Source organism: Triturus cristatus, chromosome 3_1 (assembly GCF_964204655.1).
Source record: "Triturus cristatus chromosome 3_1, aTriCri1.1, whole genome shotgun sequence".
Classification (NCBI taxonomy): Eukaryota; Metazoa; Chordata; class Amphibia; order Caudata; family Salamandridae; genus Triturus; species Triturus cristatus.
Window position 1 is genome coordinate 361,371,581 of NC_140583.1, and position 24,442 is coordinate 361,396,022.

Sequence of the window (24,442 nt, forward strand, 5' to 3'; positions counted from 1 at the left end):
TGGTGTTACTTCCTCTTCTCCCCCTGCTTTAAAACAAAATGCTTTTGCACATGTCATTTTCTTTATAGATCGCAATTCAACTCCGATTGGTAACTAAAAAGGACAAGCATTTGCAATGCAATAGGTCTCGCAGTTACTCGAGTTTAATCTAATGGCATTGTAAATGACAATTCCTTTTATTTATGTTTTTAAAACAAAAATAAAAGGCCTTGTTAGTTGCAATGTCAATAGCTCAAACTCGCATAAATGGAGACCTATTGCATTGCAAATGCTTGTTGTAGATGCTATGGGTGAGTAGGGGTAGAGCTGCAGGTTGAAGGGGACCTTTTAGGTGAGGCCAAGCATTAGTCTACCATAATCACACTTCAATGCAGAGCCCTCACACCTCTTTGTGCCTCTGTTGTGGGTGTTCCAGGCTGGAGTCAGCCCTGCTGTGAGAATCGTCACTTTAAACAAAGGCGGTGTCTGGAGGGCAGCCTGAAAGACAATTGAAATGTATTCTCAAGGCGCTGTTCTCCTACTCTTCCACGTTTCAGAACAGAGTATACCAAGCTATAGCAGCGTGCTTCAACAAAACACACAATAGCATAACATGCTATTCCCAAACATAGACCGCTACGAAGCTTTCCAGCTAGCAGCAAGGGACTAGACAAATGCTGGCAACATACCATTAGTATAATACACGGTTGCACGCCGTACATATAAAAACAAGAAATTTCACGACTTAAAACTTTGTAGGAAGTATCACAACAAAGCATAATATATCAGAAGTCCAATATAACAAAGCATAGACGTAGATGTTATATCTGAAAATACCATAACTAAGAATAAATAACATAACAGAATCCCTCAACATCGTGTAACATAACATTGCTTACCGGGACATAACATACTGTGGCATATAAATGGAACAGCATAGCCCACTGTACCACAACAATATACACCATGCTACAACAAAGCAACACTTATAAAATAACATGTCATAGTACAACATAACATGGCAGTGCATAGCAAACATGCTACAGCATGCCACAGCCTCCTATACTATACATAATTGATCATAACGTAGCACAAAAGCATGATATGACATAAAATGATTTTGCAAACCATAGTATAACTTAGGATTGTAGAGCATAGCTAAATATATCTTAACAGCACCGCAGAGCCTTTATTACTGTAGCGTAGCAAATCGCAGCGTAACATGACAAAGCATAGCATAGCCGAGTAGTAGTCTCCCCTTACCTGCAAGATGAGTATTGTTGTACTGAGCTCTTTGGCCAGTACTTACTTGCAGGGGATGAAGTATGCAATATGTGAAAGAGTATTGCAAAATCCCAGGCTTAAGTTCACACATTTTCACTATTTGTACTAAACCTATCTTACTGCGCAGCATATAAGCTGAATGTTCCTACTGGAATCTATTGTCAAGTTTCTCAGAATTTGCAATTTACCATACAGCGGCTTAAGAAGCCATTGTACCATAATATAAAATGAGACAAAACTGCTGTGTAAGATAGTGTGTGTTTTGTTATTTAAAAAAAATACCCCCACGACGAGGTTGAGGTGCTAATGCCCTTTTCTCAGATTTCAGAAACCTTTATATCGGAAGAAAAAAATGTCCCCACTTTTCTAAGTGGGTGTCAATATTTTATATATTTGTGCTTCCTACCTACTTGCAATTTGTTAGGCACTGGGGGACCCAGAGAGCAATGCTTTCCTGAAAAGTAGCTAAAATTCTGAATTAATCACAGTCATTTGTGTATATTGCCAAAGATTTTCTCAAATAAGCTATTTTGTTAAGTAAAATGTGTGTGAGAAATAGACAACAAGGTTTTTATCTCTCTACCTTTTTGCACTGAAGGCCTGTGTAGGAATGTGACATTTCTGGCTGGAAAAGCTTTACAGTTGAGAGATTCTTAAACATGTTACCAACCGATTCCATTTTTGCAGTGTCCACTCAAATTTGATCTACTGTTGTATTAAAAAAGACTCTTTTTATTAGATGTGATTTTCAGAAATATCATTTAGTTTAACTAAACATCTTTAACAAACTTTAGAAAACCACTTGCTAGTTGCATGTCCGTGGGATTAAAACATTATGGGGCACATGCATCAACCAAACCAATACCGATTCCTTAATAGCGAAAAATAAGGAATCGCCATTAAGGAATCGGTGTTTGGCATGCATCAACAGATTCGGCAAAATTTAGCGATTCCTTAAAAATCGCTAAATTTACCGATTTTTCTATTGCGGGGCATGCAAACTCCCATTAGCAAATTGAGAGTTCGGTAATACCGAAATAGCTAATAGCGAGTTCGGTAATACCGAGTTAGCTATTAGCGAATCGGTAATAGCGAAATCGCAAATGACCGCGTCGCTCCGGGAACGTGCAGATGACATCACCAACCAGGAAATACTGCTGCCCCACCCACATAGCCTCGACAGAGGAGCAAACAGGAGCTGTGAAGGAAGACTGCCTGTGCAGAGTGAAGCCACACCGACTCTGCAAATCGCTAGAGACATACATCATGGCGCAGGAAGTGCCATCCAGCGCTGAGTCAGCACGCAAGCGCAAGCGCAAATTCTCTGACAGGGAGCTGGAGTACCTTATAGAGGGAGTCTCCAGCAAACACGACCGCCTCTTCGGCAAGCTGTCCCTCAAGGTGCCTGAGCAGGAGAAGCGGCGCATATGGCTGCGCATCCGTGAGAGGGTGAATGCAGTTGGTGTCACGCCCCGCAGCATCGACGACCTCAAGAAAAGGTGGTACAACCTGCGGAAGCGTGCCAAGGAGAGGATTGCGGAGAGGCTCCGGGAGGCGAGCAGGACTGGAGGCGGCCCCTCTACAGCACCATCCAACACTGCCCTGGAGGACCTGGTGGAAGGGACGATTGAGCGGGAAGCCGTCGTGGGGGTGACCCAGATGGACACGTCCGGCGCAGCCACAAGTGCCCAAGGTAAGATGCATGCCTGTGCCCACACCCAGCATAGCGTAAATCCATATCCATGCCCCCAGCCCGATCTCAGTGTGTCTGCAGCTCTGGCACACACAGCTTTCCACATGACACTAGTGCATCATGGGAGTCGTAGTCTAGTCAGCCCAGTGTGCATGTACAGGCGTAAATCCAATGACCATACACCACATCAGTTGAACATGGATGGAGACTGTTTATTTAGTGGACCACAGAGGGACATGTATGTGTACAACACTATGTAGGTGTAACTATCCCACTAACCATGCACTGTTTCACACACAGATGCATCTCCTGGGGACTCGGACGACAGCGGCCAGCTGGTGATCTCCGAAACTCCCGTCGATTCCGACCAGGAGACAGCGCAGGATGCGCATGCATCACCGACACCTGCCACCCCAACAGCACCACCAGCAACGGCACCAGCACCAGCGCCACTAGCAACGGCACCAGCCAAACACGCTGCAGCCACAACAGCCACAAAAGCGCAGAGGCGCAGGTCCCAAGTTGCGCCCTTGCAGGAGATGGAAACACCCTCCACGCAATTGGCACCCAGTCAGCGCACCATCACACCACCTGATGCACCACCTGGAGGCGCAAGACGCGCACGGCGGCGCAGGGCTTGTCGAAGTTCCGTCTCCTCAGCCGACCAGGATGTCCTACCAACTTCTGCAATCGAGGAGAGGATGCTGCGTGCACAGCGCATGCAGGGACGACACGTGGCAAACATTAGCTGCAGTATCGTGCGCCTTGCTAGGGAGATGCGCGCCATGACTGCGGCAGTTACGGACATGAGCACGGCGGTTAGGGACATGACCACTGTGGTGGCAGAGGGCAATGCTCAGCTCAGGGAAGACGTCCATGAGCTCACACGTGCCATGAGGGAGGGCCATTAGTGCCAGAAGAGGAGGCACCAGCAGCAATTGGTGCGTTCCGCCACCGCTACAAAGGCAATCACACGGCACAGCAACAGCACCGCAGTGTTGGCACGCCGCTCTGTGTCCCTGCAGGTGGACCTTGGCCACTTCTGCGGGGATGTAGCAAAGTCACTAGGACTGATCACCACTGCTGTGGAACACCTTCAGAGCAGCACATGCAGTGCTGCTGCTTTGGGAGGGGATGACGCCAGTGAGGCTGCCTCCAGTGTCAGCAGCGTGTCACTGGCAGAGGCCAGCACCAGGCGCCGCAGTTCGCGTGCCTCCACGGGGACAGGTCGTGGTGAGGCATTGGATACACCTGAGCGGAGGCTTGGGGTACGTGGCAAGCGCCACTAGGAACATGCACAGACATACCGGACCATGGTGGGGCAACCATGGACCTACCCTTCCTGAGACTGCACAGGTGTGACTTTTCCGCACAGTTGTTGTTACTTGTTTCCTGTGGTGTATTATTTCCATAGCTTGTTCATTTGCACATACCACAGTGCTACTGTGCATTAAACAGTTGCACACAAAACAGACTTGTAACGTTTCATTCCCACCTGATTCAGAAATGATGTTGCATGATTTATGTCCGCCTCCTGTGGCCCTCTGCTGTGTTAGGGACGTGTGCCTGTCGGTGTTGGGCGGGTGGTTGGTCATCCCGGTGGTCGTCATCCCTGTCCACCTATATGGGTATCCCCCTTCTGTTGGCAATGTTGTGCAGCATTGCACATACAGCAATTATCCGGCAGCATGTTTCAGGTTTGTATAGCAATGCGCCGCCAGTCTTGTGTAGGATTCTGAAGCGACTCTTCAGAATCCCAAATGTCCTCTCTATGACATTCCTAGTGCTGATGTGTGCAGCGTTGTAGCGATGTTCCTGCAGGGTTGCTGGATTGATGTATGGTGTGAGTATGTATTAACGCAGGGCGTAAGCACTGTCACCTAGAAGATAGAAGCATAGACTTAGCATTGGTGATGTACATACATGTGTGGTGTTGGTGTGGGGAAGCGTATATTTACGTACCTAGCAGGAGTCCCTCTCCAAATTCTCCGTTGATTAGTCGCCTGTGCATTCCACTGTGGCGGAAGATGTAGGAGTCGTGTGTGCTCCCTGGGAATTGTGCCACTAGGTCAGTTATGATGTTATTGGCATCGCATACAACCTGCATGTTGATTGAGTGGTATGACTTGCGGTTCCGGAAAATGTACTCATTTGCTGCGGGTGGACATATGGGGATATGCGTGCAGTCGATGCATCCAATCACATGTGGGAATTGTGCCACCTGGTAGAATGCCTGCTTGGTGCGGTCCAACTGCTGTGGGGTTGTGGGGAAGCTGATGTGGGTGTGTAGCATTGTCAGCATGGCATCGAGGAATTTCTTGAAGAAGCGTGACAGTGCGCTTTGCGATACGCCTCCGGCCACCGCAATTACCCCCTGGAAACTCCCTGAGGCCAGTAGGTGCAGGCTGCATAGGACCTGAACGTGCGCAGGGATTGCATTGGTCCGGTGTGTCTGGTGCTGCAGTAATGGTTCCAGGTCTGCAATCAGGCGCATGATCATTGCACGATTGAGGCGATACTTCTCGTACACCTCGTACTCATTCTGCCCGAGCAAGGTTATGCGCAGTCTGAAAACTCGCTCCTGGACCCTTCTCCTGCGCTGTCCTTCAGCATTGATACGCACCCTCCTTGCAAGCACGTAGAGGGCAGCCATTTTGTGGGAGCCAACAGGGTCTCCTGGGCCACATTTAAGGGTTTTGTGATTGCCTCAATCATTTGCACATGTTGAAATTTTTTTTTTGCATTTTTTTTTTTTTTTTTTAACTTTACCTCGAGGTTTTGATTCCCCTTATTTAGCTCTTGCAAAATAGCGATTTTTGGGATTTTCGTTATTAGCGACTGTTGTTGCATTGGGGTGCGATTCGTTATTTGCTATTGGCACTTTCCGGGAGCTAATAGTGATTTCGGTAACTGCTAAAGCGGTATTTAGCGATTCGGTAATTTTGCATTTTGGTTATTAGCGATTCTGTATTTTGGCTGATTTATTTTAGCGATTCGTTATTTGCTCAGGTTTTGGGTTCATGCATTTGAAGTGGGTATTTTTACCTCGCTACCGGGAGCTATTAGCGAATCGGTATTTTACCGACTGGATTTTGGCTTGATGCATGAGGCTGTATTTGATTGCTAGGGTGCAAGATCTTATTCCAAAGCGCCGAAAGCATGGAAATAAAAAAGTGGCTCGAACTTCTGACAGACTTTTGCAGCAGTATATCACATGGGACAACGTTTCCAGCTTTTCGAAGCAAAGAAAAGTATGTTTTCATTTTTTGTTTCATTTCACCGCAATCGAGCTGTCCAAACCTAAGTCTGAGAATGTTCTTTTGAAATGTAACTTCTATTAAAAAGGGTTGTAGTACTCTCTGTGAGAGAAGAGGCTAATAGAGTGTGTGTGCTTTAGTACAAGGAAGGAATGAGAATCTAGATTAAAAGATTGCGCTTTTAATTGTTTTTTTTTAATGGATTCAGATTATGGCTAATATAGATTTGATTGCTAAACTTTAGGCATTTGTAAAAGATCTAACAATTTGATCAAAGAAACAAAGTGGCATCATTTCTTACTTTTGGAGTTCAGAGTTAGATCTTAGTGAAGTCGGCCTTCAGTTCTTCCATTTCTGCAAAAAAGCGTAACACATGTTCTGCCTGCTGAGTAGCCTGTTTAATTAGGTTAAATATCCAATCATATTCGGTCCTGCACCGTAGTATGAAGCGGCAGAGCAAAGGACCGCCTAAAAAGAGTTCATTGCGCTTTATCCAACCATTTGGTTAGTGGAGCAGAGGGCAATTCACAACCATAGAATAGCAAAGGCAAAGACTTGGCTTTGAGGATATCAATCAGTGACTTTACAGATGGGCTATAAAGTTAGCCACCAAGGTTGGGGGGCCGAACAACAGAATTATTGCCTTTCATCTTAGTTTTGCTTGCTGTCTGGTGAAACTTTGGGAGTTAACCCATACACCCAGATATTTGTAAAGATTAGCAAGTTTGTTTGTTGTTTACAGTCCAACTGTATTTTCCTGCTTTCCTTCTGCCAAAATAAAGCGCATTGGATTTCCCCTGATTCACTGATATACAGTTGTTATTAAAGTAAGGTTAAAGCCCTATTATAGTGTGTTGCAATCCCACGTTACTGTGGTCGAAAATGATAGTGCCATCTGCTTAGATTAGCTTCGATATTGCACTTCCTCCAGTTTTTGTTGGACATGCTGTAGGATTATGCAAGGCTTTGCCGAGGTCAGCGACATAAATATTGGTTGCTCTTGGAAAGAGAGGCATTGCCCCCCAGTTTCATACCGACCCGGTAAACAACGTTTACCCTGAAACTTTTTAACCGCAGGGAATCACAACGCGGTCGTTACAACGACCGCGTTGTGATTCCGCATACCATTACTCCGCAAGTCGGAACAACGACCTGCGGGGGGGGGGGGAGGGTGTTGGATTTAAAATCCAACACCTTCCCTAGTTTCCGCACAGACTTGAGTTGGAATAGTAAATTATACTATTCCAACATCCAGCGCCCCCCTTCCGCAAGTCGTTGTTCCGACTTGCGGAGTAATGGTATGCGAAATCACAACGCGGTCATTGTAACGACCGCGTTGTGATTCCCTGCAGGATAAAAGGCTGCCGAATAACGTCATACATTCTACAGACCCAAGTGTCCGTGTATCAGGCTCGAACCGCTTTTACCAGTGTATGGTCAATGCCTCAGGAGTTCCATTTGAGCGAAAGCCTATTGCCTTTTATAGTGTTGGACACAATTCTTATGTCCATGGAGCAGCATAAAGTTTCAATGAGGGGGCGCTGTGCATTTACTCATTAACATTAAAAGAGACATGATGTTACCAGTGGCTCCAATTTGGCCCTTAAGCCTCTATGGTGCCATGGGATGCGCTTCATCTCCTCTGCAGCTTATAAGGTCACTTAAGAGCACACTTGCATACTGCTTTCTTGTCAAGCAAAGCAATCATTGTATGGTTGGCAGCATCTGGTGTAACCCTTGGAACCAGTGGTTGGCAGGCTGTTGGGACCAGGAGCGTTGTCGGACCTGGCTTTCCTAATGCATGAAACTACAAATGTCATTGTGCGCCAGGTTATAAAAAGAAACAACACAAATACTTTATTATATTTTAAACAAACTGGTAAACCTAATGCAGCATATCCACATACACCCGGTCCCAAGTAATGATCTCAACACAGGTAATCATGAGGTATTGGTACTCCGCCTCAGTTTGTTTTATGCATTGGTCAGTCAAGTCATGGTGTGTGTCAATAGCCCTTTTCATAGTCTCTCTCGTGTATGAATATGTTTCTACAGTTTCACAAGTCCAGGCCTGCGCGTAGCTGTGACTTTGGTGAGCTCAGTTATCATGCCATAGCTAAATATAACCCTTTCTCCGTGTTAATGCAGGACATTTTCATCAACTTATCATCCATACCATGATCGTTGCAATGTAACACCACTTTATCCCTCAATCTACACACTTAATGGCCCTAACGCGCTTCGTTATTCATGGTCTTTGGGCAAAGTGAACACCCAGAGCTGCTTTCATTTATGTTGCAGGTTGCACTTGTTTACTCTGCAACCCATTCAAAGATACCTCCTTCTTCGTCTAGATGGGGAAGGTCTACACCAAATGTAAACTCCCCAGAATGGGATTGTGAAGAGGGGCCCACTAGCAGATCTAGTGGTTGCACTGGCATAGGAATCGCTGGCAAAGAGACTTCAAGCAGGATTTGATTATAGAGGCATAACGATCACTGGCATTTTACACAATGTTACACTTTACATGGATGATGTTGGTCAGCAGCGGTACATCTGGGAACATTGCCTGAGAGTAGAGAGACTTGGAACCAAATCACCCCTCGTCTTTACTGGGACATGTCCATTACATTCCCTCTGCAAGATGTCAGGGCGGGACCTGATTTGCAGCTTGGCATGAAGGTAGTGCTTTGTTTGTTTCATTATGTAATAAATAACCCCTACCGTCAACCATTCGATTAATTAGATCATAATGTAGTCAGCAGGGGGGAGGGATTAAGAAGCCTTGAAATTCTGCAATTTCTGTCACTTTCTCTATTGGGTGATTTTCTAAAAGCACAATGCGGGTTTTCACTAGACTCCTTTATTTTTTTTGTCTCTGCTCATAGATTACAAAGATTTTTATACCTTAGCACATGATTGAATTGGCTCATTAGAGACTAAAAAATTGTCAAGGACTGCCTTGTTCCCTATTAATCTTTCTTATGAGAAGCTAGGTGTAGGTGCGCCAGTTTATGAATTGTGCAGCGGGTGGCACAAGTGCAGCATGCAGTGGAATGACCTAACCTGGGATGACAATACAAACTGACCACAATTGGAATGGGAGCTAATAGTGGATGGACCATTAAACGTGTCAGAAGGCAGATCGATTGAAAATATGCTCCCATTACTATTTGATAATACAGCTAAGGTGGGTCGTACGACTGTTTCCATGACAGAAGCTAACATAATAGTTATACCCAAAGAGGGGAAGGGCTCTCTATTGCCAAAGAATTATAGGCCAATATCCCTCATAATTGTTCATTGTAAAATATACGCAAACATTTTATCCACACTTTATAAGCAATTCCCAAGTTGGCTTTCTTAAAAGTTGTATGTCTAATGATAACACTCGATTACTATGCTATGTTTTAGAATACGCCGCGGTTAAACAAGATCCAACAATAGCAATCACATTGGACACAGAAAAGGCTTCTGACAGAGTTTCGGGGCCTTTTTTAAAACAATGTATGAGTTCATTCAACTTGGGGGAATCATACATAAATATGGTTATGGCCCTTTACTTAACGCCTTCAGCTCAAATTGCAATCAATGGCTCATTCTCGGAATCTTTTACCCTGCAACAAGGCACCAGACAAGGATGCCCCCTGTACCCATCTCTTTTTCTTTTAGCTTTGGAACCTTTAATTCAAGACATTAAGATAAATACCGATATGAACAGAGTAGGGTTCAACGATACTCAAGTTAAATTAGCCACGTATGCGGGCGATATATTGATAATAACTGAAAAGCCAGAACCTTCAATAAAGGCTTTGATGATTACGATAGGAGAATATTCAGTACACTCGGGATACAAACTTAATAGGGACAAATCGGAGGTTAAACCATTGAATATTCATTGTACCCCAAAAAAATGTAGGTAACTCAGTCCTGGTGCTGCAACCGGGGTATATAAAGTATTTAGGTATCAAATTTGGTAGTAATATAATGGACACCCTTCATCACAGTGAGAAACTTACATTAGACAAGGTCACAAAACGTCTTGAGTCATGGTCACCAAAATTCATTACATGGTGGGGGAGGATAGAAACAACAAAGATGATGATGATTATTGTAGGAGAGTAGGGTCTGCTTTCTATGTTCACCCCCACTTTTTGCTTTTGCTTTACTGGTTTTCGACTTAGATGTGGCTGTGGGCCTGCTAACCAGACCCACAGCCCTGCTGTTCTCTCTCTAAATTGATACCATGTACTTTAGGTGCATAACCCATTTGGATCACCTTATTGGCCCCTGTACAGTGTACCTTAGGTACCCAGGGCATAGGTGTACCCTAGGCCTACCAGGGGCTGCAGCATGTATTATGCCACCCCTGGCCTGGCCTTCCATTATGACACAAATGGCTGGTCACTCAGCTGGGGCAAGGTCGTGTAATCACTCCTTGCTTAGGTGTAGTATTCCTATACCTAACTTACATATAGACACATGTGTACCTATCAGCCACTCCTATGGCAGGCCTTAACAATCCTGGAGGCAGAGTGCTTGGTAACATGTGAGATGGTGCTCTAGCATGAGCTGAGCCTGTCTGCAGCTTTCGGAACCATGTCCTTATAGCTGTTCTATGATATAGCCTACCATATACTCTTAAAGTGCCTTATAATCTTAAACGGTTATGGTAACTATGGTTTGGCTTTATCAAAACATGTCGTGTAAGGTGTCTAACACTTTGGAATAATACCCCCATCCCATTTCTGGGGATGAGGATATTATCCCTCCCTTTTAGAGGGAGAAGACATGTTGTAACCTACTTACCCGGTTAAAGTTAACCAGAGCCCCAGCATCACAAAATGGATGCTGCTGCCACGGACACGAGTCTGACCTCCTGCTGCTGGGAGTGATCCCGGCAAGGGAGGCTTGGACAATAGGATTCCTGCCTTGGGAGGTGCGAGCACCACCCCAGACAGGCCTTAGTGAATTGGGGCAGGGAGGGATGAAAAGAATGAGACATGCCTGGGGCACACAAGGTGTACCGTGCATAGTCCAGTTCAAACCGGTGCTGGGGCACTCCAGCCCCAGTCCTGGCGCGAAACTGGACAAAGGGAAGGGGGTGTAACCACCCCCCTCCCAGGTCCCACCCATAAGTCGTGACCTAGCAGGCAACCCAGCCCCCCAGATTAGTATGAGTGGTAGCTGGGCCCCAGGAGATTAGATTATCCTGAACCTGCAACTTGAACAGAAATTCTGGACCTTCGACATTCGACGAAAGAAGAAGACTGAAGAATCTCCCTTGTGGCCAAGGAGTGGCTACCCTGTGCAAACAGGCACCATCAAGAGACTACCCTTTGCTTTGCTGAAGTTCTACGAGGGACCGACTGCAGAGCCCGACCAGAGCCTTTACTTCCAGACTTCTCCGACCCTGATCCACATCCACAGCCGAGCTGAGATCCGTGGAGGCGACGAGAGACGTGGGACCGGCTAGCTGGGAAAAGTGGCGAGTATCTTCCAGCGCAGCTTCTGAGGCACCCTCGAAGTTGTGCACCGGGGATTGAGAAGCCCCAACCCCAAGCACCATCTGCACCGAAGATCAGCCCCCCACACTCCACGAGTCCTGCGTGGGGCCCTTCTGCATTTTCCTGCTTGCCGCGTCTGTCCGGTTGCTTGCCCGTTGGCTAGCGGCCTTTGTGACGACACACCTTGAAATCTTCACTGCTGGTTTGGCTCCTCCAGACTGGCTCCCGCTTCTTTGCAAAAGAGAAGCACCCCAGACCTTCCTGGTCTGCACCAGAAGCAAGTCCTCCGTTCTTCGTGGGTTCCGCTTGCCAAGGCTTGGTGAGTCCTAGTTCGACTTCGACGCCACCGACAGCAAGAGCCTTCGTGGGACAGCTCGCCTCCTGGTCCTGGTCGTCCTCGACGTCTCCTGGTACCCGTGGCTGCAGCGACAAGCTTCACCCTTCACCTGCAATCTTCACGACATCGCCTGGTTCCTTCCTGGTTCCACGTGGTCACTGGCTAGTGACCTTGACTCTGTCCCTTCTCCTTGCAGGTATCCTCTCTTCTTGATCCCAGCCTTGGGATCCACCGGACACTCTTCACTGACTGCCTGTCAGCAACTTTCCTTCAGGCATCCATAGAAGTCCAGGACGAAACCCGACGCAAGTTCACACCTATGCACCCGAAGTCCGTGGGCCAGGTAACTTGGGTACTTCGGTGCTCACAAGGGTAGTGACTATCCTAGGGTCTAGTTTCCGAGTCTCGACTCTCTAGCTGCTTCAGAAGTGTCCTTAAACTGTTAATTTCTAACTGCTAGTAATTCTATCGACTTTTACGCATTACGCGTGAGTGTTTCCACTCTGCACCTGAATCCCGTGGGCCTCCCACTTCCTAACTGTTGCTAGTGTAGTGTAGCCCCAGCGATTCCCTAGGCCTAGGCCTATCCTATTTCCGTGACAGTGGTCCTTATACCACTTCTTTAGTATATGGTTTGCGTGGCCCCAGGGCCTAACTGTATTACTTACCTGTGTAACTTAATGTATGCTTAAATAAGACTGTGTTGTACTTACCTCTAATCTCATAGAGTGCTGAGGGTTTGACTAGAATAAATACACTTTATTTTATATATATATATCTGTTGTGGTGTCCTTTCATTTGGTATTCAAGGGATTATATATGGTATCACAGCTGGCTTCACATGCCATTCAGAGTTTAGCCTAAGACTGCTCTTGTCCATGCTACCACTAGGATAGCTGGTCTATAAGGTTGACTTTACAACCAATCACCATAACGGTTGTTTGGACTGATATAAGGTGTACACTAGAACTAGTGACATCATACATCAGGCCAACTTCTCACAATTATGTCCATGATTAATTATCTTATTTATATGCTCCCACTTATCTTGACAGACGATTTTCATAAGAAGCTTGATATCCTCCTCACAAAATTTTTATGGAAAAGCAAGAAGGCTCCGATTGGACTCAAGAAGCTGAGACTTGACAAATCCTTAGGTGGTGTTAATTTAGCCGATTTTAGATTGTATCAATCAGCATTTTTTTCGCAAAGCAGGGTTCTTACTGGACTTCTCCTCCGACCCATTATACTCTGGTGTGGTTAGAAGTTGAAAGATCTATTCTTGACAATCTTAATCCTTTGGCCCTACTCGCTTCTAATCAACTTTATCTGATTAGCTCTAAATCTATCTTCAAAACACGAAATTGGCGCTTATTCAGATAGACTAGAAACTCGATTCAAGTATTAAGGGTTCCAAGTTGGAGTCTATTTGGCATAATTGCAACATTTCATATAAAGGGAAAAGCCTACATTTTGGTAACTGGATCAATATGGGTATATTTTTCCCATATCAGTTAGAACAGTCTTCATACCTCATTACGTTTGTGGAACTTCAAACCAAATACAAATTAGACAATATTGAATTTTACAACTTCTTAAAGTGGCTTTATCTAAGGCTAAATTACATGACTTGTCACCATCTCTGCCAATGTTTGTATCTCAAATTAATAAACTAGGTCACCAGGTATAACACATTTACAAACCCCTTCGCCCCAAAACTTCGAACATTAAAAATAAACTTGTAGCTTTTTGGGAGTTGCATTCCTCTGATCCTTTACCCGAATCTATCTGGCCTCAAGTGTGGCGCTCTGCAACTTGTAACAAAATATCCCCAGTACTGTCTCAAACTAAATATTGGTTATTACACAAGGCATTTTGGATGCCAGCACGGTTACACTGTCTACATATTCGGGATGACCCAATGTGTTGGAATTGTAAAGTGGAAACTGGAGATTTAGCCCTCCTTGTTCTACATTGCAAGGCTGTTTTGACCTTTTGGGATAATGTTTTCGATTTCCTTTCAAATATATTCAATTGTGTGTTGAAAAGGGAATTTTCTACCCTAATATCTAGTTTTATTATGTCAGATTTGTGTAATAATGCAGATAGAGCCCTATTAGATCTCTTATTCGCGTCAGCAATAAAGATTGTACTAAACAATTGGAAAGATATGCATAAAACTTCATATAAAGGGTGGTTGAACTGGATTATTCATCTCAGAGGTGCAGATAATATTGCTCTGCAAAAGTCTCATGGAAAGCTTCGACCAGAGCCTTGTGGAATTCTTTGGACATTTATTTCAAGTCTCATAAGCCTCTGTGATTACTTATTTTTTTATTTTACATTTTATAAGTTTACAAGCATATATATTTTATAAGTTGATAAATAATAGGTAATTTGTGTGTTGTGCTTGTTTACTTCTACTAGATGTACTATAGGTCTCATTTGTTTTTAGATACAAATATGAACTCGACCATCACACTCTCACGTCGGGTGGCAATATAGAGCAGGATGCTGAGGCCCTGGTAAAGTGGATCGCGCAAGGAACCCTGGCCCTCGCCCCTTTAACCCCGTACTCTATTAAAATTGCAAGATGCTCAGCCCCCTGGTTCAATGATACCCTGCGACAGTGTAGAAAGGACTGTAAACGTCAGGAAAGAGTATGGAGGAAAGATTTTTGCGTGGAAAATAAAAGGAATTATAAAGAGGCCTTAAGAGACTACCACAAAAAGATACAGGAAGCTAAGAAGAGCTTCTTTGCATCTAAAATTGAGTCCGCAGGAAATAAAGGCAGAGAAGTTTTTAGTATTGTCAAAAGCTTCTCTTCAACTAGGGCTGCGACAAGGCTTTCCCCTCCCTCGGATGACTGGATCAGAAAGTTAGCTAATTTCTTCTATACGAAGAGTATAACAATTCAATCCTCTTTTGATGGTTTGGGTGGGAAAGATGTGATGTCCTCCTTACTAACTGGCCCTCAGAATCAGGAAGATAGGGCCTCCCTCTCCATCTTTCCTCCGTCAGAGATGTCTTTGTCAATAATGAAGGGCCTCAAGTCTGGCTTTCCTGTCGACCCGTGCCCTGCCAAATTCCTGGCTTCAATGGCGGACATTTTGAATCCCAAAGTAAATAGCGTCTTGAACGTGTCTCTTCTCAGTGGTCAGGTCCGGCAAGCTGGAAGAGCGCGAAAATAATCCCCTTATTGAAAAAACCTACGGCTGATCCCATGGTCTTGGCTATTATAGACCCATCTCTCTGTTGTATTTCTTTGAAAAGACAATAGAGAAATATGTTCACTCGGTGATCAGCGATTTTGCTGAAGCCAATAATCTTCTTCAGCCGAGTCAGTCCGGTTTGAGGCAGAACCTTAGCACAGAGACGGCGTTACTGGAGGTCTCCGATTCCATCAAAGAGACCCTGGATAAAGTCGGCAAAGCTTTTCTGGTCCTCCTGGATCTCTCTGTGGCCTTCAACACCGTGCCCCACGATCACCTCCTGCAGAGGTTGTGGGAGTGTGGACTTGGTGGCACGGTGTTGAAGTAGTTCTTCTCCTGTTTGGAGGACAGAAATCAAGAGGTCTGGTCACCCCCGTTTTCAGCCAGTATGCCGCCCTTGAATGATGGCGTGCCACAGGGATCTATCTTGAGCCCTGTACTTTTGAATCTGTACATGGCTCCCTTGGCTACTCTGGCAGAAGCTCGTGAGGCTATGATTATATCCTATGCCGACGACACTTAACTGCTGTTCACTTGTAAGAAGGGGGAGGAGTTTAACGGGGAGAAGATTAATAAATCTTTGAGAGAAACTTTTGCCTGGTTCAGACACAACCATCTTAAATGCAACCCGGAAAAGTCTGAAATTATCTTTTTTGGTACCCCCCCACTGGACACCTGGAAATAATGGTGGCCCGCGGATATGTCTCCCCCCCAAGTCAGCAGTTAAGATGGTAAAAAACCTGGGAGCGATAATGGACAACGCCTTATCTATGACACCATAAGTACAGTCGGTAGTCCCCCCCCACACCCCCCCCCCCCCCCCCCCCCCCCCCCGGCCTCTGCATCTTTCTGTCTCAGTACCGGGATACTCTGCTGAGTAGCTGTGCGCTCTACAAGTCCAGTTTTTTAACATAACATAACAATGTTAGCTATTTTTTTTATGTTTTTCTCTTTTTATTAGGTATCTTTTTCTCTTCTCTTCCTTTTTTCTCTCTTCTTTTATTTCTTCTTCTTTCCTTTTGTATTTTCTTTTCTGTTTTTCTGTTTCACATCATTGCGTATATTTGGGTTGTAATAATATTATTTGTGGTATATTGGTAAGTTAACGCTTTGTGTAATTGTAATATTGAACCAAGTGTGCAGTGTATATATTTACCAGACATATTTTATTTTGTTTTATTATGAAAAACCTAATAAAGTATTTAAAATGAAAATATGCTCCCACTTAAAATGCAACATACATTTGAAGCAGAGAGTTTTCACATTTGCCTCGCACCTTCCAATGAGGATGCAGAGTTTCATCACTTGATGGGGTCTGATTATATAGACGGTGGGTGGGGTCGACAGGCTGGGAATGTTCACAAATAAACCTAGTTTAAGTCACCCATGAATAGGTTTACTGGGACTGATACCATACATGCAACATGAATGTAACACTAAATTCCTTCCTCTGACTTGTTTTGTATGATCAGCTTAATGAAACACTTCAGCCCCAACACTCTGCATTGGCATGCTGACATAGCTAACTGGTAATATGAAGTCAAGCTATTACATAGAGGGTGATGTTGGACCACCATATTACATTGCAGTATTTTCTAGGGTGCACATGTGGAGGTTGAGAAAGTGAGGCATGGAGATGACCAGGTAGTTGCATAAAATATATATGTGAACAAGAATAACCAGGGACCCCAAGGATTATATGTAACAATAGTGAACGTTGCACATACTTACAATATTGTTACGTTGTTTTCCACTTTTCTAAGTAAGAGTAAACACCTTTTAGAGATGTGATGCCATTGCACAGAATTTATAATTTAGCTATATGTTGAGTTTGTTAATGCATGTCAAAAGACAAAAGGCATTGACCGTGTATTAGTGTTAGCTTTGCCCATAGTAATTAAAGCTTGGATCAGTTAATCAAGTGTATCTGTGCAATAGCGCCTCACTCTTCATTTTATTTTTTTACCTTCAAAAACTATGTATTTTTTTGCAGAAACGTGATTCTGAATATTTCCGAAGAATGAAAGAGGCACAGGAAAAAGCTATTGAAGAGGAGAATTCCATGGGAAGTAAACGTAATGTAGAGAAAATGAATTATCAACGAGAGCTAGAGATGCAGCTTGAGGAGAAGGAACGAATGCGACAAGAAGCTTATCAGGTGTTCCTGAAAGAGAAGCTGCTCATTGATGAAATTGTGAGGAAGATCTACGAAGAAGACCAAACGTAAGTTCTATTCAGATCTGCTGGCCTATAAAGTCTTATATGTTGTCTCTAGGTAGTGAATACAGGGCAGAAGAAATTGTAAACATATACCACAAAGCACACAATACATGGTTATCATATTAGTTACTCATAGAAATGGTACTATCCGGAACCATCCAAATGAAAAGGTTATACAATTATAATCCTGTCCCTGCATCTTAGGAATCTCCATTGAAGTCCAAAACGTTTCATTAATTCCCTGCATGCATGGACCCCAGAATGCATTTGTATATAGATCATTTCATGGAGACAGCATCAAATATAGTCTTTATCCATGTTTCTTTTATATAAATCTGTTGAATAAAAGCCTAAAAAGCCCTCATTTTTCATGAATGTTCAGCAGAGCTCTCCAAAATGTATTCATAGAACTATATTTCAGCATCTTTCAATAGGAAACATATCACAATGAAGTTATAAGTAGACAACATCAATATAAAAAAGTAGCCGGAAATCTTACATTTAACAGAGATAGAAAAAAGGCAGCAAAGAATCTGGGAGGCACCTCTGCCTAAAATACCTTGTACTGGCAATTGCTCAGTTCTTTTTTCAAGTTAGAGTAGAGGGAATATAAGTTTATCTCTATGCATATAGGGCAGTGATTGATAGTACAGCCGCTGGAGATGCAGATGGGTAATTTATGACATCAGAGAACAAGGACTACAGGTATGTACCCTTTTCTTCTTAATCATAGGATCTTCATTGATAGTCTTAAACGTCTGAATGGAATAGAAGGCTCAATTAATGAAATCACGCCTGCTGAATGATATAATCAACACATTAGTATAGTTATGAATATATGTGTGTGTGTGTGTGTGTGTGTGTGTATGTGTGTATATTATCTACTGGCGGTCGCCAGTAGATAGTTATACTTAGGACCTATTTTCCATAGGAAATCCGCAACATTCTATTCCCAATAAGTCTGGCGCCGGTTGACGAATCCTCGTGAAATTTTCCAAACTTTTGGCCAGCTCTGCTCCGCTCCTACCCTGAAAGTTTCGTGGTGATTCGTCAAGCGGGGGCCGAGAAAAAAGGGGGGTCCCAAAACGTGTTTTCCCCATGCAATTTCCCATAGGACCTGTTGTCGTAGCTACAGCCCGAACCGCTGAACGGATTGACACCAAATTTGGCAAAGAGGTAGTCCTCAGTTCAGACTCGTGCCTTTTGCATAAATGGTGTGAATCCGTTCAGTAGTTCCTGAGAAAATTAGAGTTAAAAGTACATGAATATCTATGGCCGAGGAGGATCCGCGGACCCTACCCGCACTGTAAGCGCATCCTCCCCGAACCGAGCGCGCACCCTCCTGATCGCGCGCTGAATGCTAATTGGCTGTCGAGTGTCTGTCTACATTCGAAACCAGGAAATGTTGGCAGCCATTTTCTGCCTCGGTAGAAGCGAGGCTGAAGAAGCAAGGGGAATAAGTGTGTAAAACATGTAAAGGGGGCAGAGTAGAAATACTCTGACCCTCTAGAGGTTCTTAGGGGGTCCCAGAAAGACCCCCTGGGGCACCCTTTTAAAAAAAAAAAAAGGCGAAATGCGCGCACTGTGCGCGCATCCTATCGCGTTGGGTGCGCGGATCCACTGAATTCATTGGTTGTATGACTACTTTGTACACTGAAAGGTAGGGTGTATATTTGTGTTTTTTAAAGGTATGATTCTTATTGGTTAACAAAAACAGATTGTAAGGAACATTATATATGATTAGCTGATATGTTGAAAAGTGAAGCACACTTCCTCACTTGTTTAGCAACATTGTGTGCTGAACTTCTGACCTGTGTGCTCAGTGCAGTGTTCCATGACCTGTTTCTATGGTAACAGGCAGAAGGCAGATTGGGGGAAGGGTTGGAATGTATTTCAGTTGGAAAGGGTTGAAATGTTTAACCAATAGAAATGTGTGTTTGCTTTTGAGTTTATGTGTGAAGGATTGTGATTTGATGTTTACATGTATATGTGTGGAAAATGAAAGGGAAACTTTCCATTCTTTGTTTTTGCTGAGAGGTGCACAGTGCAGAGATTCTGTAAAAGAAACTTGAAAGATGAGTTATTTAATTGTGAGGGGATGTATGTACAATATCAAATAGGAGGAGGGACTAGGAGCAGTTAGAAAAAGGTCCTGAACCAATGCTCCTAAAAGTCATACATTGTTCCAATGGATGGTTACAGTTCCTATAATGTAAGAGAGAAGTAACAGCCAGCAGGTAAGCTGTAGATAGAAGAGAATGTCTCCAAGGGTAGGGTGAGTGTGCAGAGTGAGGAGAGAGTACTCCTGTGGTGGTACTGTGTGCCCTCACACACCCTCGCGGATGTATAGCATCATCATTGGACACGGTTGCTCCTCGTGGGGGTGGCGCTGCAGTCCCTCACGGGCCCTTGGTTAGGGGCTCTCTGGTGGAGTTCTTTTAAGGAGTTGCCGCATTTGTGAGTGAGGGTGTGTGAGTAGATATGTGCTAGTGAGTGAAGGATTAAAAATGAAACAGGGACCTAAAGTATTTTAATCAGGAGGTCCCTGGTCCAAGCTAAAAATTCTCGGGGATGGAGATGCACAGTAGTGCTGTTTAGGGAGGGGAATCAAGACCAAATAAAAGTCCCACTTCTCTCAACCCGTGTGGTGTATTAACAAAGAGTGATTTAAAGGAAGGTCAACATGTTTCGCGCTATAGGATGGTCCTTAATGGATCCCGGGATGTATGTAGACTATTTTGATTTTAATCAGACTAATGTATTCCTCCTGCTAAAGTGTAGGGAGTACTTTATTTTCTCTACAATCTTATTGACAGTGTGTGTGCATGTAGAAACCATTCTGTGATAAGCATTTGTGTTTTTCATGTGTTTGCAGACAGATAACTGTGCTGTTTTTATATTTTGGTAGAATTAGAAACCAGTCATTGTTTATGAATTTGTGAAATGAGTTATGTTATGTTTGTATACTAAAATGTAGTACTTCTTCTAGATGAAGAAATGTGTTTTGGTATAGTGCAGGGGATAGTGTTGTTTGTCTAGAATCACAGAGTGAGTATGTGTGCATTTGGGAACCACTGTGAGAGAAGCATTTGGTAACATTGTGTATTTGCTGACAGATAACTGTTTTAACCTGTCATGTTCTCAAGTTTTAGTAGCATTAGAAGACAGTTTTAGCTTATGCTTTGATTAAATGAGTCCGGCTTTGACACAAAAGTGCAGTCCTGAAATATGTAGTTTGTGTGCAGTTCCCTTACCACTTCCACAGTAGTGAATGAGTTTTGGTAAACTTCTAGGGATAGTGGTTGTTGTCTAGAATCACACAGTGAGTCTGTGTGCATTTGGGAACCACTGTGAGAGAAGCATTTGGTAACATTGTGTATTTTTTAGCAGATAACTCTTTTAGAACCTGTCATGTTGTCAAGTTTTAGTAGCATTAGAAGCTAGTCTTTGCTTATGCATTGATAGAATGAGTTAGGGTTTGACACTAAGGTGCAGTACCATGTACTATTCTCTTCACTGTGGCACAACTGAAAATTTAAAAGTTTTACCCAAGCACTGTCCTAGAAGTAGTCTGATGATTTAGTCAGTTTCTAAGTACCAAATAGACTGCTTCAAATGTCTATGCAGTACGCATGTAGTGTTCTAACATACTATACACTTGTCTTTTACACCTTCAATTCCCTAGTCAGTATCCATACACTTCCAAGAAACACCCTGTCACTCTTTTTGCAGTCCTCTAGTGACCCATTCAACACCATGTACTAATCCATTCACTGTGCCAAAACCCAAACACTTATAAATTCACCAAGACACTCTCTTTCCAGTACTCTAATGATTCAGTCACTGCCTAAGTATTCATGCACTGAGCCAGGCCTTAGCACATGGACTTCTTCAAACCCCTATCCACTATGCACGCAGTCCTCTAACCACCTACAAACTTGTCTTTCACACCTTCAATTCCCCAGTCAGTATCCATACACTTCCAGCAAACACCCTGTCACTCCCCTTGCACTCTTCTAGTGACCTATTAAGCATCATATTCTAATCCATTCACTGCGCCAAAACCCAAACCCTAATAAATTCACCCAGGCACTCTCCTTACAGTACTCTAATCATTCAGTCAGTACCCAAGTACTCATCCAGTGACCCAGGCCTTAGCTTATGGACTGCTTCAAACCCCTATCCACTATGCATGCAGTCCTCTAACCACCTACACAATTGTCTTTCGTACCTTCAATTCCCTAGTCAGTATCCATACACTTCCAGGAAACACCCTATCCCTCCCTTTGCAGTCCTCTAGTGACCCATTCAGCACCATGTACTAATCCATTCACTGTGCTAAAACCCAAACACTTATAAATTCACCAAGATACTATCTTTGCAGTACTCTAATCATTCAGTCAGTGCCTAAGTATTCATACACTGAGCCAGGCCTTAGCACATGGACTGCTTCAAACCCCTATCCACTATGTATGCAGTCTTCTAACCACTTAGACACTTGTCTTTCACACTTTCAATTTCCTAGTCAGTATCCATACAGTCCAGCAAACATCTTGTCACTGCCTTTGCACTCCTCTAGTGACCCATTCAGTACCAAGTACTAATCCATTCCCTGTGCGAAAAGCCTAGCACTTATAAATTCACCTAGGCACTCTCCTTGCTGTACTCTAATCATTCAGTCAGTACCCAAGTAGTCATGCAGTGAGCCAGGCCTTAGCACATGTACTGCTTTAAATGCCTATGCAGTATGGATGCAGTCCTCTAATCACCTACACAGTTGTGTTTCACACCTTCAATTCCCTAGTTAGTATTCATACACTTCTAGCAAACACCCTGGCACTCACCCAGTGTGTCTCCTTATAGTACTGTAATCATTTAGTCAGTTAGCATGTAGTGTTTTAGTGAGGTAGGCTTTAGGGCATGAACTGCTTCAAAGTAGCATGCACTCTGCATGTAGTGTTTTAACCATCGTCACACTAGTGGTTCAGGGCTATAGTTTCTTAGTCAGTATTTATATAAAATGTGTTTGTACAGTAATGGAATAGTATAAATTTGAAAGTTATTAATATACATTTATTTGTGATTATTTTTTACAGATACAGAACAGGAGTGTTTCTCATCTGTTTGCAATCTTGTCGTGCAAGATTGTTTAGATGAAGGGTCCTTAGGTGTTTCATCATACTTGCTGTGCCGCACGAGTATTTATTGTTAGGATCCCCTCGTAACAGAACTCTTTTGAAAATGTTCCGTGTGAGAAAAGTGGCATTGGTCTTTGTTTGCCCCTCGAGAAAAGTAGAAAATGTCCACATCACTGAAGTAAAACGTTGTGGGCGTGGTGCATCCTCCAGAAATTCATCTTTAGATTCGGTGAATATTTTAAAGCGACATCATTTACAGTTTTTGTAAGTTAAAGTAAAAAAAATGTGTTAGCTGTGTGCATTTTATATATCTGTGATTTGTATCTTGTTTTTTTTTTTTTTTTAGAATGGCATGTTGTTGTTTTTTTAACAATCTTTGAGATTGTGTGTTTTTTTGCCCGCTGTTAAGTGATGAGTACGATTGAAATCACTATTTTTAGTGAAATTTAATATATTCTGAGAACAGCAAAAAAGGCAAAAAAATTACTTTGTGGAAATTATGCTGTGTTGTAAAAAATGTATTATTACATGTTCTAAATTTTTTGTTCCATTTCTTTCACAGATCCAAATTTTAAAATAAGCAATTTATATGAATTTATATTGGAATGAAAAACAGAAAAAAATGTATAGCATTTTTTATTCCTATTACTGTGAAGGTAAGTTTAACTAAGTCTCAATATGCAGAATGAAGAGGTCTGCAAGAAGCTACAAAGTTGAAACACGTTTCTAAAAACACTCTGTTTATGTAGTTTTGAAATCTGACCATAATCCGATATCATGTGACCTGCAAAAAAAAGAGATTTGAGGGGTTCATAATATTTCCCATTTTAGCTATTGAAGGACCGCAATTATTTCAATCATTCTTCTTTGAACATCTTTGCAGACAAAACTTTGTGCTTACCTTCTATCATTCGCAAGGAAATTTAAAAACGGAAATATGTCACTTTTTGTAACATAGTTATAGTGCAAGATACTCTTACATATTTACAAAGAGAGGAAAAGGCACTCTGTGCACTTTTTATACTCCATGTAAATACAACCTCATCATGCACACCACTTTGTGTTGAAAGGGTGTTCTATAAGTTGTTGTTGTTGTTGTTGTGCATGATTGCACTTAATACCTATAGAACAAGACACATGTCTAGATTTATCAGAAATGATAAATCTCGATATGTGTATGAATGCTGCACCATTCTAAAATTGGTGTAGGAAAGCACAACAAGGAGAATTGTTTTAATTTCTCCACATTTTTATATCTTCAATGCATGCTGAAATGTTCAGCATACATTGAAGGAAAAAAATGCATTTTTGTGCAGGAAGGTGTGTCTTCCTGTAGAAAAACAAACCGCACATGACCCAGATATCCTTGCACTATGGTGCAAGGGTGCCTGTGTCACCACATGGCTGCAGTTTAAGCAGCCGTGCAGAGAGAAGCATAGATTTGCAACATGTTTATGTACATATGTTGCATCCCTGTGCTTCGGAAGTACTACAGCACACTGCAATTAAAGAGGTTACTGTGTGATGCTGCAGCACTTCCTCATAGTTCTGCACCTATACATTCACCATAAACTACTAATGCATTCATTCAGTCAATTACGTACTACACATACATTCATCTAAACTTTCACACACTAACAAAGAAATTTAGCTCTTTTTTTAAACCAGGAAAGTTATTTCTTAGAAGAACTTTTTTTCTTCTTTTTTGTACTTTTTGGAACAATTTTGTTGTTTTTTTGTTTTTTTCAAAAGGAAAAAAAGACAACGGGAGGAACAAAACAGTCAACGTCTGCAAAAAAATAAATAAACACAAGT

The 24,442-nt window shown here is 43.0% G+C and overlaps 1 protein-coding gene across 1 annotated transcript in view; it reads left to right on the forward strand.

Annotated features, from left to right (window-relative positions):
* The window catches only part of MNS1 (meiosis specific nuclear structural 1), a 240,942-nt gene that overhangs the window by 67,176 nt on the left and 149,324 nt on the right, over positions 1-24,442 (forward strand). Inside the window, exon 5 of the mRNA XM_085644126.1 lies at positions 17,263-17,492. Within this exon, the coding sequence (XP_085500252.1) occupies positions 17,263-17,492 (230 nt within the window). The remainder of the gene's footprint in view (positions 1-17,262; positions 17,493-24,442) is intronic.